Source organism: Musca autumnalis, unplaced genomic scaffold, assembly GCF_047663935.1.
Source record: "Musca autumnalis isolate F117 unplaced genomic scaffold, ASM4766393v1 scaffold_1, whole genome shotgun sequence".
NCBI lineage: Eukaryota > Metazoa > Arthropoda > Insecta > Diptera > Muscidae > Musca > Musca autumnalis.
Window position 1 is genome coordinate 108581248 of NW_027411644.1, and position 16050 is coordinate 108597297.

At 33.9% G+C, this 16050-nt stretch overlaps 1 protein-coding gene across 4 annotated transcripts in view; it reads right to left on the reverse strand.

The window, feature by feature from the left end:
• Window positions 1-6965: 6965 nt before the first annotated feature.
• Window positions 6966-16050, reverse strand: part of LOC141390747 (galectin-8-like) — a 47459-nt gene continuing 38374 nt past the window's right edge. Inside the window, exons 1-4 of one of the 4 annotated variants that reach the window (XM_073963696.1) lie at window positions 8549-8661; window positions 8043-8214; window positions 7359-7958; window positions 6966-7299 (exon numbers count right to left, since the gene is read on the reverse strand). In XM_073963696.1, the coding sequence (XP_073819797.1) occupies window positions 7008-7299; window positions 7359-7958; window positions 8043-8134 (984 nt within the window). In that variant the 5' untranslated portion in view covers window positions 8135-8214; window positions 8549-8661 and the 3' untranslated portion in view covers window positions 6966-7007. Of the gene's footprint in view, window positions 7300-7358; window positions 7959-8042; window positions 8215-8361; window positions 8662-16050 lie in introns of those variants that run through there. The other 3 variants (XM_073963694.1, XM_073963695.1, XM_073963697.1) reach the window with 3 other exon arrangements.

Genomic DNA, 16050 nt, shown 5'->3' on the forward strand with positions numbered 1-16050 from the left:
TATGCAGACATATTTCTGGTGAAAGTTTTATACCCCCAACGAAGGCTCTAAATGTCAAATTTTAGTCAAGGTACCGACAATCGGGAGGTATCGTTCTATGGGGGCTATATCAAAACGTGGTCTGGTACTGACAAAATACTGGTGGAAAATTGTATACCCCAACGAAGACTAATTACAAGATTTCAGCCGCTTCGGTGGGCTATTGATGCCACAACCTTCAAATTACCCTAAATCGGGATGTAACGTTTTATGGGGACTATATGAAAACGCGGACCGATATAGCTCATTTTCAATAGCAAACATCCTAGGAGCACTATGCTATGTTGATCGAGAATATGTACATATGCTTTATACGGTCTCCGACGGAATGATAAATTTAATTATACCCTTATGAAGAAGATTATAATAATGACGAATATAACGAACGGTAGTTTAATCGTTCTCTTAATATGCTTAAACCTTCGGTATTTTACGAAATTTTTACGCCAATTAACGATAAAATTGCGTAGGTCATAATTTGGCATTTTCATTTTACAGATTTTATTCGGATGGAAAATAAGATAAAAGTACGTATGTATGTATGATTTATTTCATGTACATACATATGCATAATTTAATTAATTTTAATTAAAGCACATCAATATAGATACGGTTATAATGATAATAAGCACTAATGTAAATGTCCCTTTACATTTTTATTTTCAAACCTAGTTTATCGTTTGAAGTGACTAGAAACACAATTTTCATTGCATACTTTTAGGATGACTGCAAATAATATAACATTTACATCCATCAACTTATAGATTTATTCAGACTGTACAAACATAATAGCTGATTTACACTATTGAAGATTAACGCACTGGATTTAAGAGAGATCTGAGAATTATCGAGCCATCGTTATCGTTTTTATATAGTCCAATAGTCCCCCTAGAATGGTAGAAGTGATACCTACTGATTTTCGGTATTTTGAAGAAGGTTTGACTTCAATATCCAACACTAAAATTTGACATTTAGAGTCTTCGTTGGTGGTATAAAACTTTCACCAGAAATGTGCCTGTATAGGACCAGTCATCATGTAGCCCCCATAAAACGATCCCTTCCTAGAGTATCTTCATCGTCCACATCCGATACCAAAAGTTTGATAAAATGCTCCCTTTAGATACTCAGTACACTACAGAATCAGTTACCAGATTCACTTCACCATCTTTGCAGGAGAATGTGCCTGCAGACTGGTCTTTTAGACTCAAAATTTTCGGAATTCATTGTGACTCCTGAGCATCTCCAGTTCACACACTCATGCTCGATATCCACATTCCGTCCTGTAATAGATCGTATTTTTTGCTGCAACATTCAGTCGAGTAGTTACCTTGGTTGCTACAAGGAAATGGTCTGCGTCGATGTTAGCATCTCGATCCGATCGGACATCTAACACACTGAAATGGTGTCTTCCGTTTATCACAACATGATCGATCTCGCTTTTGGTTTTTACATCTGTGGTCATCCACGTGGTCTTGTGTATGCCGAAGTGTTGGAACTTGACTACTAAGTTTTTTGCCGCCGGGAAATGGATGAGCCTCATTCCGTTGTTGGATGTTACTACATGAAAGCTGAACTAGTCGACCGTTGGACTAAAGACATTTTAGAGTATCATAGAACAATCTTAGTGATGTGGCTGTTCAATTTTTTTCTTCGGTCGGGGCATGGTCATAGATGAGACTGATATTAAAGAAATTTGCTTTTATATGGATTGTGGCGTGAAAATGGAGGAGGTGTGAATATGGAGACCCACCTCCATAGTATTGAGGTAAATATTTATATTTATCAGAATTATGGAAAATTTTTTGAAAATAAACTTTAGAGCCACATGAGATAACCAAAGAGACATAACGTTTGTTTCTCACTAATTTTCTTTAATACTGAGAATCACAAAAATGTCGTAAACGTTTTTTTCATGACAAAAAACAAAATTTTTTTCAAAGTGGATTGTGCATTATGATCTTTTTCAATATTTGAATGGAGTAAACATCTTATGCCAAGTTTACACTTGCGCTCCAAAATCCACTGCATTTGACGAAATCCTGAAATACACCCCAGTGTTTACACTTATTTTTTTGTTGATTTCAAACATATGCGCAGTTGATTAAACATGAATTTTCAAACAAGTTGTTGTAAATATACGACAATATACATAGAACTTTAAAACTTTATTTAGAAAATTATCGTAAAATTATCTATATATGGTAAAAAACAAAAATCCTTTGCATTTCCATTTGAAAAAAACTGAAAAAACTTTTTTGCGGGCACATCTACGATTTTTGGCATAGAGGTTAGGGAAAAAATTCTGGTTTCAAATCTGTTCTCGTTCACAAAATTGGCCGATGCGCGCAAATGTTATAGCGGTTTTTATACTCGAAAAAAGAAAAAATATTTAGAAATGTCTTATTTGTTGTTATGAGAAAATTTATACATAAATTGTTAACAGAATTCCTTATATATTCGTAGATTTTTATATATGTACTAAATTTAATTTTATTGTCGCGAAAAATCGACAAATAATAAAAAAATCTTGAATCAAATCCAAATTATCCTGTCCCAGAGTCCGTACAAACCTCTAAAAAAATAAATTAAAAATATGTACAGAATCTTTTGACAATGCGTAGAAAAATATGAAACCATATTTATAGAGATTGGGTACATAAATTGCATACTATAGCAACAACAAAAGAGAAAAGCATCTTTGTCAGTAAGCTCGTCTCTAACGAGAAATTAATTTAAAAAAAATTAATAAAAAAATGACCTTCGCCTAATAGGCAAAATTTTTAAACAAAAAGAAAATCTTCTTGTTGGAAAATATTGTTGCAAATATATTGTTTGGTTTGATTCGAAAAACTAGAAACAAATATTTGAGAGTTTTCCAACTATTTCGCTAAAATCCCATACAGTAATTAATTTGAACTGCTAAAACTTCTTCAAGAAATATGGTTTACCATCGTGAAAGCTTAGTTGCTTACTGTGATAACTTATAAGAATAGGAAATTAAGAAGAGTAATATTGAAATTTCAATCATTCAAAAAATGTCGAAATTAAAACGCCTATTATTCGCGAATTGGTTAAAACCAGTTGATGCGCATCCGTTTTTGGATACAGCGAATCACACTCTTTCAATATTTATGCATATTTCGATGTTTCACTCAGCGGCCAACGTGTGCCGTCAGTTGCATCAGACAATGCAAAAAACGTTAAAGTGGGTAAAAGTCGCGCAATGTGCATACGATTCTGATGCGCATTCGGTTTCATTAGCGTCAATATACATCTATTTCAAGTAGATTCTTTAAGAACCGCGGATATGCCCCCACATTATATTTTGCTTAAGATACCCATATTACTAGCGCATCTCTGTAATTTATGACACGTGTTTTCGCAAATATAATCGCGTACAAAAGATTTCATTTGATGTAAAAATTGTTAAATCGCGGTTTAGTACGCGGATTTGTCAAAATATATTTTTGCTGATTTTCCTATTTGTTTTTTTTTTTTTGTTTCTTGATATTTCTCATCTATGAGCATTGTAGTTTCAGAATCTGAGAATCTGAAAAACTTCCGAGGTGTAATCACCTTCCATTTAAATTTTTTATTTTTTATTTTATATTTTTTTCACATTGCAATGCATTGTTTACAAAATTTTGATACTAAATTTTTTTCTTGCAGCAATTGACCAATAAACGAGGTAGTTATTGTGATACGTGAAAAGTGTTGCAACTTTTGGTACCTTTTTAGGCAAAAACAGGGTTGTATATCATGTGTACTGCGATTTCGATGTTGATTTCGCTGAAATGCCAAAATGAGATGATTTCATTTTTGTGTGCGAAATCATGATATTTATTAATTCGTGCAACAGGAAATACTTTTGAGAAAATTTTGTTTTTTTTTTAATTTCATATATATTTTTAAACAAATATTTTTTTTTATTTTATGTATATTTCGGCTGAAGGTCAGTGAAAAAGCGTTGTTTATTTTTAGTTTTGAATTTTTATTTTTGTTCCAATATATAAGTTGACTTCGTCAACTATCTTGAGGGATAAACTATTTTTTAAAATCGATTTGTGGGTGATTTTTTATATTTCATTGAAATAACCGTTATTTTAGTGATTAATTAGTGATAATTTTTGAGAAAAAATGTCGAAAAGTCGTAACTCTAATATACATTTATGATCAGGGTAAAATGCTGAGTCGATTTAGCCACGTCCGTCTGTTGTAATCTCTCTAGCGTCCGCAATAATTGAGTTAGAAAGCGATTGTATTTTTCCATGGACAGGTGAAGTTCGAATATGGGCTGTATCGGTCACTGCTTTGGTATAGCCCCAATAAAACGGAGCATTTTAGCTGATAATTACCAGTTATTAATAGGTACCAGAAAAAAAAATTGTCAACGTGGGTCCATATGTTGGTACAGCCCCATATAACGGTACCTCCGGAATTTAGGTATTTTGAGGATTTTTACAGTTGGACATTTCAGGTTCCAAGTGGTCGCAAAACTTCTCCCCCAAATTTGTCAACGTGGGTACATGGTTTGGACCCATATAATGGTACCTCCGGATTTTAGGTATTTTGAGAATTTAGTTAAATTTTTTGACTGAACTACCTGTAACACTGTCCGACAGCCAAAATTACACTTGAACCGGACTATATACGTTTGAAAATATAGGCAAAATGGAGTAAAACGGCATTTTTAATTCGTTTTCTCATCGTTTTGACCTTTTAGAGGTCAAACAAATTTCAAAGGTCAACATTTTTCAAAAAAATCTTTTAAATACTTGTACTCGTCGTACGATGCTGGTATTGGTGTCATATTAAAGAGGAGAGTATAGGCTTTATATAATAATTATAAATTATTGCATTTCAGGATAAAAAGGACATCAAAAATACGGTACCTCCCGATTTTGCATATTTTGAGAATTGTTTTTGTCCGAACTCGCTGTAATTTGACAATTTAGGTTCGTAGTGTTTATAAACTACCTGTAAATTCGAATTGGTCTTAAAACTTCTCCCTATAAAATTGTCAACATAGGTGTATGTTTTTCTATAGCCCCCCCCCCCCCCCCAACAAGGGTACTTCCCTATTTTGGGCATTTTAAGAATTTTGGCTACATTTGTTGACCAAACAATCTATAATTTCACATGTGAGGCTCGCAAAAAAATTGTCAACATAGACCATGCTTTGATAAAGCCCCACAGAGCGATAGCTCCAGAATTTCGGTATTTTGAGGGTTTAGCACATTTTTAAACTGAACCACCCGTAATTTGACTTTTTAGATTCCCTGCAGTAAAGAAAAGGGTCAACATAGATCCATGTTTTTGTATAGTCTCCATTTATGAAAATACCTCCCGAGTTTAAGTATTTTAAAGGTTTTTGCTACATTTTTGATATAGCCTCCATATAAATGTGCCGCCCGATTGAAGACATGTTAGATACATTTTCTGACCGAATTTAGGTTGTTGGGGTATCTGCACGCAGGAAAATATATGTTAGAAATATGTTTGGATCCAAACAAATATTTGTTTGCACCCAAACATATAACTTGTTTGCACCCAAACATATAATTTGTTTGCAGGACACAAACATAGTTTATGTTTGGGACTGATGTCAACCAAATATATGTATGCTGCAAAATATGTTTGGGACATATGTTAGAGAGGCCTATTTTCATCCGTGTGTGGTCAAAAACTTCTACAATAAAACTTGTGGACAAGAAAGGAATTATTGCATTTTATTTTAAAATGTTTTATGGTGGAGGGTATAAACAAAACAGTTCGACCCACCCGAGTTTAACTATTTTTTACTTTTTATACCCTCCACCATAGGATGGGGGTATATTAAGTTTGTCACTACGTTTGTAACTACTCGAAATAATCATTGTAGACCCCACAAAGTATATATATTCTTGATCAGCGTGCAATTCTACATCGATATAGCCATGTCCGTCCGTCTGTCCGTCTGTCCGTCTGTGGAAATCACTCTAGCGTTAGAACGGATTGACGTAGGTTGATGACATTTTGGGAAAATATGTTATATTTACGTAGGACTTTTGGTATTGAAAACGGGCTATGTAGGTCCACGCTTTCGTATAGCCCCCATACAAAATGACGCGTGACGCGTCGTCGTTTTAAGGAATTTTTAAGATATTTGGCCCATATTACCACCGAATTGATTGTAATTTGGTACTTTGTGTCTCCAGAGGCCAAAAAATATTCCTACCAAAGTTGGGTTATATAGGTCCACGTTTTGGTATAGCCCCCATATAAGGCCCCTTATAAAGTACGCGTCATTTTAATATATTTTGAATGTATTAGACCCATTTGACCACAGAATTGGTTGTAATTTGGTATTTTGTGTCTTCAGAGGCCAGAAAACATTCCTACCAAAGTTGGGTTATATAGGTCCACGTTTTGGTATAGCCCCCACATAAGGCCCCTTATAAAGTACGCGTCATTTTAATATATTTTGAATATATTAGACCCACTTAAACAAAGAATCTGTTGTAACTTTGTATTTTGTGTTTCTAGAGGCTAAGAAACATTTCTACCATAAAATGTTTATATAGGTCCACGTGTTGATATAGCCCCCATAATACAATATCTCCCGATTTTCGATATTTTGAACGTTTTAGCCTCATTATCACACCGAGATGGCTGAAATTTGGTATTTAGTCTTCTTTAGGCGTATAAAACTTTCCCCCAGAAATTTGTAGGTATAGGTCCACGCCATCATATAGCCCCCATAGAACGGTACCTTCCGAATTTCCGTATTTTGAAGGTTGTGGCCACATTAATCCACTGAAATGGCTGAAATTTGTGGTGGAGGGTATAAAAAGTTCGGTCCGACCGAATTTAACGCTTTTCTTACTTGTTTATTAAAAGTTCGGTTCAGAATTTCCACTCAACTTAGCCACCTCACTTAGTAAACATTTTTATGTGGTAGTTTTAATTTGAATTTTAATATTTTTTAATTATTTTGAAAACTTCTTATACGATAACTTTTGAAATCCCTTACACGAGGGATTCTTCAAAAAGAAATGATCAATGGAACTAACCCGCACCGTAACACCATCAATGCCAATAATCTTAACGCCAGAGATATTCGATAATACGTTTGGTGTGCGCAAGGCATAGTCGAAGAGAAATTTACCATCTTTAGCCATACGTAAATGGGTGTCGGTAAAACCCACTGCAATTTTAAATGGTGTTGAAAAATTCTCGAACGGAAACCGACCATCTTTCTCTTTCTCCTCAGCTCCAAATCTGCAAAACAAAAGAAAATTCTTAAGAATTTAATTCAATCATGAAATCCATGTTCTTACACCATTTTTTCAGGATTATCATTTATATTGGTTGTCGGCAATTTCGACGTCCTTATAACATACTTCGTATCAAATCGCATGCTAATGTGAACTTCTTGCCGCTTAATATTATGGGCATTGAGAAAATGCAACATAAACCGACCCTTAGAATCACCTCTCAGTTTGATCATAATAACCATAACATGACCCGGTTTAAAGGCTACAGGCATGTCGTGACTAAAATGTACACGCTGTTGTGTTAGCTGTATTGGTGGCCAAGCTCGTGGAAAATATTTACGATGATCTATTTGATAAATCTGTGACAAATTACCCATTATTTTCAAAGTGTTCAATTCCTCAAGCGGTACTTGATATTTTACAAACATCAACGGTTTGCCATTAATGCTTATGTGGAACTTGTCTTCCGCCATTATCAGATTGATTTTAAATCTCTTCATAAGTTCCTCGGTCTCGTATTCTTTTGTAGCCACCTCCAGCCAATTTTCATTAACTTGTTGTTTAACAATAATCGCATCGTACTGAGTATTGACGACCATGTGTAATCCAATGTCAATTATGTCACGTTCTTGAAAACGTCCCGTGGTCAAAGATAAGCTGAACCTATAGGAAGTTGATTTTTTTAAATTTATTTTATATTATATTTTATTTATTTATTTGTTTGGGTTTTTGTTTAGTCCAACTTACCATGACCCATCCTCTTCCACCTCAGCTCCAATCTCCAAAATGTGTCCAAATTTCAAATTGTCTGCCAGTTTACCTTGGAATATCGCCGACATTGTACATGTGTATTATCTTCTTCTCTTTTTCTTCTTCACAACCAAGCCATTAGAATCACTTTCTTTAACTGAAATTATTTCTAAAATTGAAGCACTATTTTAAAAAGAATCACTCAACATCTTTGACTCAAATAGTAACAAAAACCGAATCTTTTATCGTTTGTGGCTACTTGGTTGACAAGCTAATGTACGGAAGAAGTCTGTACATTGGCATAGATATGCATTACTATAAATCAGAGTTGTCCCTTTGCTAAACCGCAGTTGATGTAAATAAAGAGAATACGTGTGGTTTGGTTTATACATTTCCGTTCGATGCTGATCGTGGCTGCTATAAATGTATACACATTTTTTCAACCTCGCAGGCTTTTCCGCTACAAATTGTGGTCTCCTCTAGTAGTGAGTGGAACTAATTACCGAAGTTATGATTTTTTTTTTGTCGAACATTTTCGATAAGTAAGAAACAAAAAAAGTAACCGCTAAACTTTATGTCTGACAAGAAAGCTGTTAATATTTATTAAAAGTTTGTGTCAACCAACTTTGACTGTCAGTTGTGGAATATCACATCAACTATGCCAATGCCCGCCAAGAAAAATCCCCCACAACAAAACAAATATCTTTTTATGTTGTTTTTGTTTATTTTTGCCGGCATTTATTGGGAATTCCCTTGTGCTAACAAAGGAATTGTGAAAATGTGTATGAGTTATTTTGCGAATTGAATTATTTTTTTAATTTTTTAATGTGGCATTTAAGGTTCTTAGGGGTCACAACACTACTCCACCAACACCTATCAACATAGGTCCATGTTTAGGTATAGCCCCCATATAACGGTACCTCCCAATTTTCTGTATTTTAGAAATTTTAGCTACAATTTTTAACCGAACTGGCTGTAATGCGAAGTTTAGGGTTCTTATTTTCGGTCTCAAGGTAAGGTACATCTATCGCGAAATAAGGAGGTGTTTCATCAGTGGCTCAAACTCAGACCAAAAATTTGGAAGAGGTATCGTATCAACAAATTGTCTCATATGGTTTCGATCTTAACATATAAGGAATCTTAACCCATTAACTCATAGCATCTGTTTAAACAGACGTTTCATCCCCTAAGCTTTAACGAACAAAAAAAATACCTCAACGAAATAGTTTGGCCGAAATCTGTTTCGGAAAATTTGGAGTCGAGATAGCTATGCACGTCCGACCGTCTGTAATTATTGTAACAACGCAATCGGTTCCAATACGAACGATTAACAAGTAAGAGCGGTCTTTCTATAGCGGATATATCAAACTGGGATCTATTTCGATTTGATGGTTAAACAATCAAAATACCATAAATCGGGAGGTACCGTTCTGGGGGGGTGGGCTGTTTAAGATGTAGGTATATACCGACAAATTTTAGATGGACATGTTTTATACACCCACCGTTTTATACATCCATTTCGGTTTGATAATGACGCTGAAACCATCAAAATACCGAAAATCGGAAAAGATGCTCTATGGACGCTATATGAAGACGTGGCCCTATGTTGACAATTCTCTTCTGGAATATTTTATATCCCCATGAAAGACTAAATACCAAATTTCAGCCATTGAGGCCACCACATTAATAATACAGAAAATCGGGAGGTACCGTTCTATGGGGCTAATGAAGACTTGGACCTATACCGACAAATTTTAGGTGAAAAGTTTTATACCCTCCAATGAAGACTAAATACCAAATTTCAGCCATTTCGGTGGGGGCTATATCAAAAAGTGGACCGATGTAGTCCATTTGCAATACCCAACATGCTAGGAGTAATAGAAACTTCTACACCAAATTACAAAGCTCTATCTTAAAAATTGCGAGCTCTATCTTAATTTCAACAGACGGACGGACGGCCAGGACATGGTTATATTGACTTAGAATTTTAAGCTGATGAAGTATATTTATATTTAATAGGGGCTCCGACTCATATTTGGATGTGTTACAAATGGAATAACAAAGTTAATTATACCCTCCATTCTATGGTGGAGGGTACACAGAAAAAAAATTCATTCAATATATGAATAGTGTTCAAAAAAAATTTCCAATGTTCAGATTTTTGTATTTTATGAACCTAGTTCATAAAGCAATAAATACCGGTTTCTTTTTTGAATGAATCATAAACATGTAATATATGTATTCTATTTTGCAAAATATGAACAAATTCATTTATTTCAAAATAATCTTCTTTAAAGAAAAAAAAATTGCTTATATTCCAAAACTCTTTTTATATTTTTCAAAAATTTATTTTTTCTATACAAATTTTTGTTTTTTTTTACTATTATTTTACTACTATTTTTTACTACTATTTTTTTTATTTTATTTTCAAATTAGTTGTTTTTTACTTAATTTTGTAATTCCTGTTCTTTTAAAGCAAATGTGTTCTTTTTTGACACGGCGGTGCCGATGATTTTCGGCAATTTACACACACACACGACCCGAATGCACAGAAAGAGCGTACAAAAGAGAACAAATGTTTTGATTTGTTATTGTTTTATAGCTTGCGTGAATACAAACTTACTAACACACTGTTATAAGTTGCCAATATTTTTAATACATTCACATTTTCTCCGTTCTCTTTTTGGTCATGCCTGTTTTAAAGGGTTCTCTTCTTATTGATTTTCCTAATTAATTATGTATCTTGTAAATCAGAACAATGTTAACCATACGTACATACATACTGAGTCCATCATCACTAGCTTGAATTTATAGATGTTGCATTTATATTAAAGTAATTCAAAAATTGTATTTGCGAATTAATGCTATTGATATGGTGAGTGTCTTCCGAAAACAAACGAAATCTATGGTGGTTAGTTAGTGTGGTAGCGGTGAGTAGTGGTGGTTGTTTAGGCTGTTGTGCTTTGTTGACACGCAGTCAATGTGCGTGTAGATACGATGGAGGGGAGGAAAGACAAACACAATAGAAGCAAATCCACCATATCTTTGTAGGCAAAGCACAAAAACCGGTTTTGCCAGAAAATAGTGGTTAACGTAGGAGAAACTATGAAATTTATTTTTGTATTTTAGAAAAGCATTCATACTTTTGAAAAAATAGTATTGTGTGCATGAGTAAAAAAATTTGTCCATTCACTTTAAAAGAGGTACGTTCAAATTATGCAAATTATGGACAAAAAAATTATGAACGGAATTAGTAAAAAAAATTCATACTTTTGTTTTTTCTGTGTATAAAAATACAACAACGGCCGATGGCCTACCAGCCGAACCGAGTTCAAAACCGATGGAGACAAGGTGATAAGGTGTATGTTTCAGCTAGTTAACACTATCTGACAGGTAGAATGCTCTAAATACACTCCGGTTCATCTGAATAGAACCAGCCAATATTTGTCTACAAATACGGTTATATCTGACGAAAGGAGAGGAATTTTAAATTATAATTTTGTGGACATGTAGAGTATATAGTAGCCGATATTTTCAATACCTAACATGTTTCACATATGCGTTATAACGGTACTTTTTACTCGCTTTATGAAAAAATGTCAAAATATTAGCATTTTTTAATGGTTCACCAGGATAGAACCACCCTAAGAATTTACACAAATCCTTTGTTAGATGTGGTAAACTTTAACAAAAAACTATTTATAATTATAAATAAATGCCGTTAGTGTTGATTGCCAACAAATATTCTGCAAAAATTTGTATTAGTGTCTTGAAATTTGATGAAAATCGAGGCTTAGAGCTCCAAAAATTATTTTTATGAAGAAATCGGTATAAATAATTTATAAAGACAAAATTTTATACTGAATAATGTTCAAAGTTTTCTATACTACAATAAAATTACAAAAAAGTCACATTAGATAGGTTTATGAGTCCGAAACAGAGGAAATATGGTAAAGATAATTCAAAATTCCACCGCCGAACGCCCCATGTCAACAATTATGCAAATTATGGACAAAAAAATTATGAACGGAATTAGTAAAAAAAATCATACTTTTGTTTTTTCTGTGTATAATAAAAAATAATTTAAAAAAATTAAGTTTCAGTGTTTTATTTAGAAATGCACTTAAAACTAGAAAATAATTTGTCGCTTAGCCTCAATAAATATATTCTTTCTCATGATGGAATCTCTCAAATAAAACGCTTGCCGTTCAATATTGTCACAATTTTTAATTCAAATGGGGGCTATACCAAAACCTGGACCCATGTTCACAATTTTTGGTGGGGAAATGCCTGTATCATTGGAAATCCCAAATGCCAGCTAATTCGGGCAAAAATGAAGATAAAATCCTCAAAATACCTGAAATCGGGTGGTACCGCTATATGGGGGCTGTAGGAAAAATTGGGCCCATATTTATGTATTGTCTTCCAAATCTGAAAAGTGTGCAAAGTTTTAGTTCTATTGGTCAACTGCAACTGCGTTAAAAATGAGTTACTAAATTTGAACTAAATCGGGTGGTACCGCTATATGGGGGCTATAGGAAAAGATCGACCCATATTGGATTTGGTTTCACATTCATGTATTGTCCTCAAAATCTGAAAAGTGTGCAAAGTTTCAGTTCTATTGCTCAACTGCAACTGTGTCAAAATTGAGTTACCAGATTTGAAATGCAAGTTAAATAAAACACCGTTAAAACACTGTAAAATGGACCAACCTTTGTTTTAATTTTATATTCATGTATTGTCATATAAATCTGAAAAGTGTGCACAGTTTTAGTCCGATTGGTCAACTGCAACCGTGTCAAAATTGAGTTAACAGATTTGAAATGCAATTTAAATAAAACACTGTAAAAATGCTAAAAATGGACCAATATTGGTTTTGATTTCATATTCATACCTTGTCATCCAAATCTGAAATGTGTGCAAAATTTAATTCGATTGGTCAACTGCAACTGTGTTAAAAATGAGTTACCAGATTTGAAAAGCATGTAAAATTGAGCACTGTGCAACACTGTACAAATGGACCAATATTGATTTTGATTTCATATTCATGTATTGTCATCCAAATCAGAAAAGTTTGCAAAGTTTTAGTTCGATTAGTCAACTGCAACTGTGTGAAAAATGAGTTACCAGATTTGAAAAGCAAAATACCGGAAATCGGGTGGTACCGTTATATGGGGGGTATAGAAAAAAAACGGACCCATATTGATTTCGGTTTCATATTCACGTATTGTCATCTAAATCTGAAAAGTGTGCAAAGTTTTACTTCGATTGGTCAACTGCAACCGTCTTAAAAATCAGTTACCATATTTGAAAAGGGGGTTAAGTTAGACACCGTAAAAATACTGTAAGAATGGACCAATATCGGTTTTGATTTCATATTCATGTATTGTCATCCAAATCTGAAATGTGTGCAAATTTGAAGTTCGATTGGTCAACTGCAACTGTGTGAAAAATTAGTTACCAGATTTGAAAAGCAAATTATATAAAACACTGTAAAACAGTGTAAAAATGGACCAATATTGGATTTGATTTCATATTCGTGTATTGTCATCCAAATCTGAAAAGTGTGCAAAGTTTTAGTTCGATTGGTCAACTGCAACCGTGTTAAAAATGAGTTACCAGATTTGAACTAAACACACATCGAAGCAAGTTAAATAAAACACTGTAAAAATACAACAACGGCCGATGGCCTACCAGCCGAACCGAGTTCAAAACCGATGGAGACAAGGTGATAAGGTGTATGTTTCAGCTAGTTAACACTATCTGACAGGTAGAATGCTCTAAATACACTCCGGTTCATCTGAATAGAACCAGCCAATATTTGTCTACAAATACGGTTATATCTGACGAAAGGAGAGGAATTTTAAATTATAATTTTGTGGACATGTAGAGTATATAGTAGCCGATATTTTCAATACCTAACATGTTTCACATATGCGTTATAACGGTACTTTTTACTCGCTTTATGAAAAAATGTCAAAATATTAGCATTTTTTAATGGTTCACCAGGATAGAACCAACCTAAGAATTTACACAAATTCTTTGTTAGATGTAGTAAACTTTAACAAAAAAACTATTTATAATTATAAACAAATGCCGTGAGTGTTAATTGCTATCAAATATTGTGCAAAAATTTGTATTAGGGTCTTGAAATTTGATGAAAATCGAGGCTTAGAGCTCCAAAAATTATTTTTATGAAGAAATCGGTATTAATAATTTATAAAGACAATATTTTATACTAAATAATGTTCAAATGTTTCTATACTACAACAAAATTACAAAAAAGTCACATTAGATAGGTTTATGAGTCCGAAACAGAGGAAATATGGTAAAGATAATTCAAATCCAACTTTCCAATCCAAAATTTGATATTTTATCTCAGGAAAGTGAATGCAAATCGATGGGTTCCACCCAGTTTCGTTGGCTGTGGACATCTACAGGTTCAAAAAATAAAGAAAATTCCACCGCCGAACGCCCTATGTCAACATCAAGGGCTTTGGTTTAGAAGATATCGCATGACAAGGAAAGCACAGAAACATAGGCGCTATTTTTTGTGTAATAACGGATCAGAAATATTTTTTCGGTACTTATACTATGAGGAAAATATATGTAAACATCATAACCATCAAAATTAAACCCTTTCCTTTCGAAAAAATTAACGTCCGCCTTTCCCTATCGCTAAGCTGTTTCTTAACATCAAATGTCTTTGAACCTTTTGAAATTCCAAGGACTTGATGGTGAGATGGAGCGTTCGGCGGTGGAATTTTCTTTATTTTTTGAACCTGTAGATGTCCACAGCCAACGAAACTGGGTGGAACCCATCGATTTGCATTCACTTTCCTGAGATAAAATATCAAATTTTGGATTGGAAAGGTAGAATTTTGAATTATCTTTACCATATTTCCTCTGTTTCGGACTCATAAACCTATCTAATGTGACTTTTTTGTATTTTTTTGTAGTATAGAAAATTTTGAACATAATTCAGTATAAAATTTTGTCTTTATAAATTGCTTCTACCGATTTCTTCATAAAAATAATTTTTGGAGCTCTAAGTCTCGATTTTCATCAAATTTCAAGACCCTAATACAAATTTTTGCACAATATTTGTTGGCAATCAACACTAACGGCATTTATTTATAATTATAAATAGTTTTTTGTTAAAGTTTACCACATCTAACAAAGGATTTGTGTAAATTCTTAGGGTGGTTCTATCCTGGTGAACCATTAAAAATGCTAATATTTTGACTTTTTTTCATAAAGCAGATAAACAGTACCGTTATAACGCATATGTGAAACATGATAGGTATTGGAAATATCGGCTACTATATACTCTACATGTCCTCAAAATTATAATTTACATTCCTCTCCTTTCGTTAGATATAACGGTATTTGTAGACACATATTGGTTGGTTCTATTCAGATGAACCGGTGTGTATATGGGCAATCGGGAGAAGTGCTTATAAGATATTGACAGGGATATTGTCCGGACAACTAAAGCATATGGTCAACGAAATAATTGGGTCATACCAATGCGGCTTTAGATCTGACAAACCTACAACAATTGACCATATACATATTTTCCCTGCCGCAAACCCTGGAGAAGACCCAAGAGATGCAAATCGACACCTACCACCTTTTTGTCGATTAAAAAGCAGCCTTCGACAGCCCCAACGCTCAAAGGTATTCCATACAATTTCTGAATTTGGTATCCCTGCAAAGCTAATTCGGCTTTGTAAGATGACTTTAACTGATACACTTAAAATAGGAAAGAACCTCTTCCAACAGTTCAGTGCCAAAAGAGGTTTCAGACAAGGAGGCAACCTTTCGTGAGATCTGTATAACATCCTGCCGGAAAAGTTTATACGAGGTGCAAATGTCACAAGAAATGGCACAATTTACAGCAACAGCCACATGTTACTTGCTTATGCTGACCACATTGACATCATGGGACGATCAGTAAAGGAAGCAACTGATACCTTTAAGAAAGTCGAAGTAGAATTAGCTA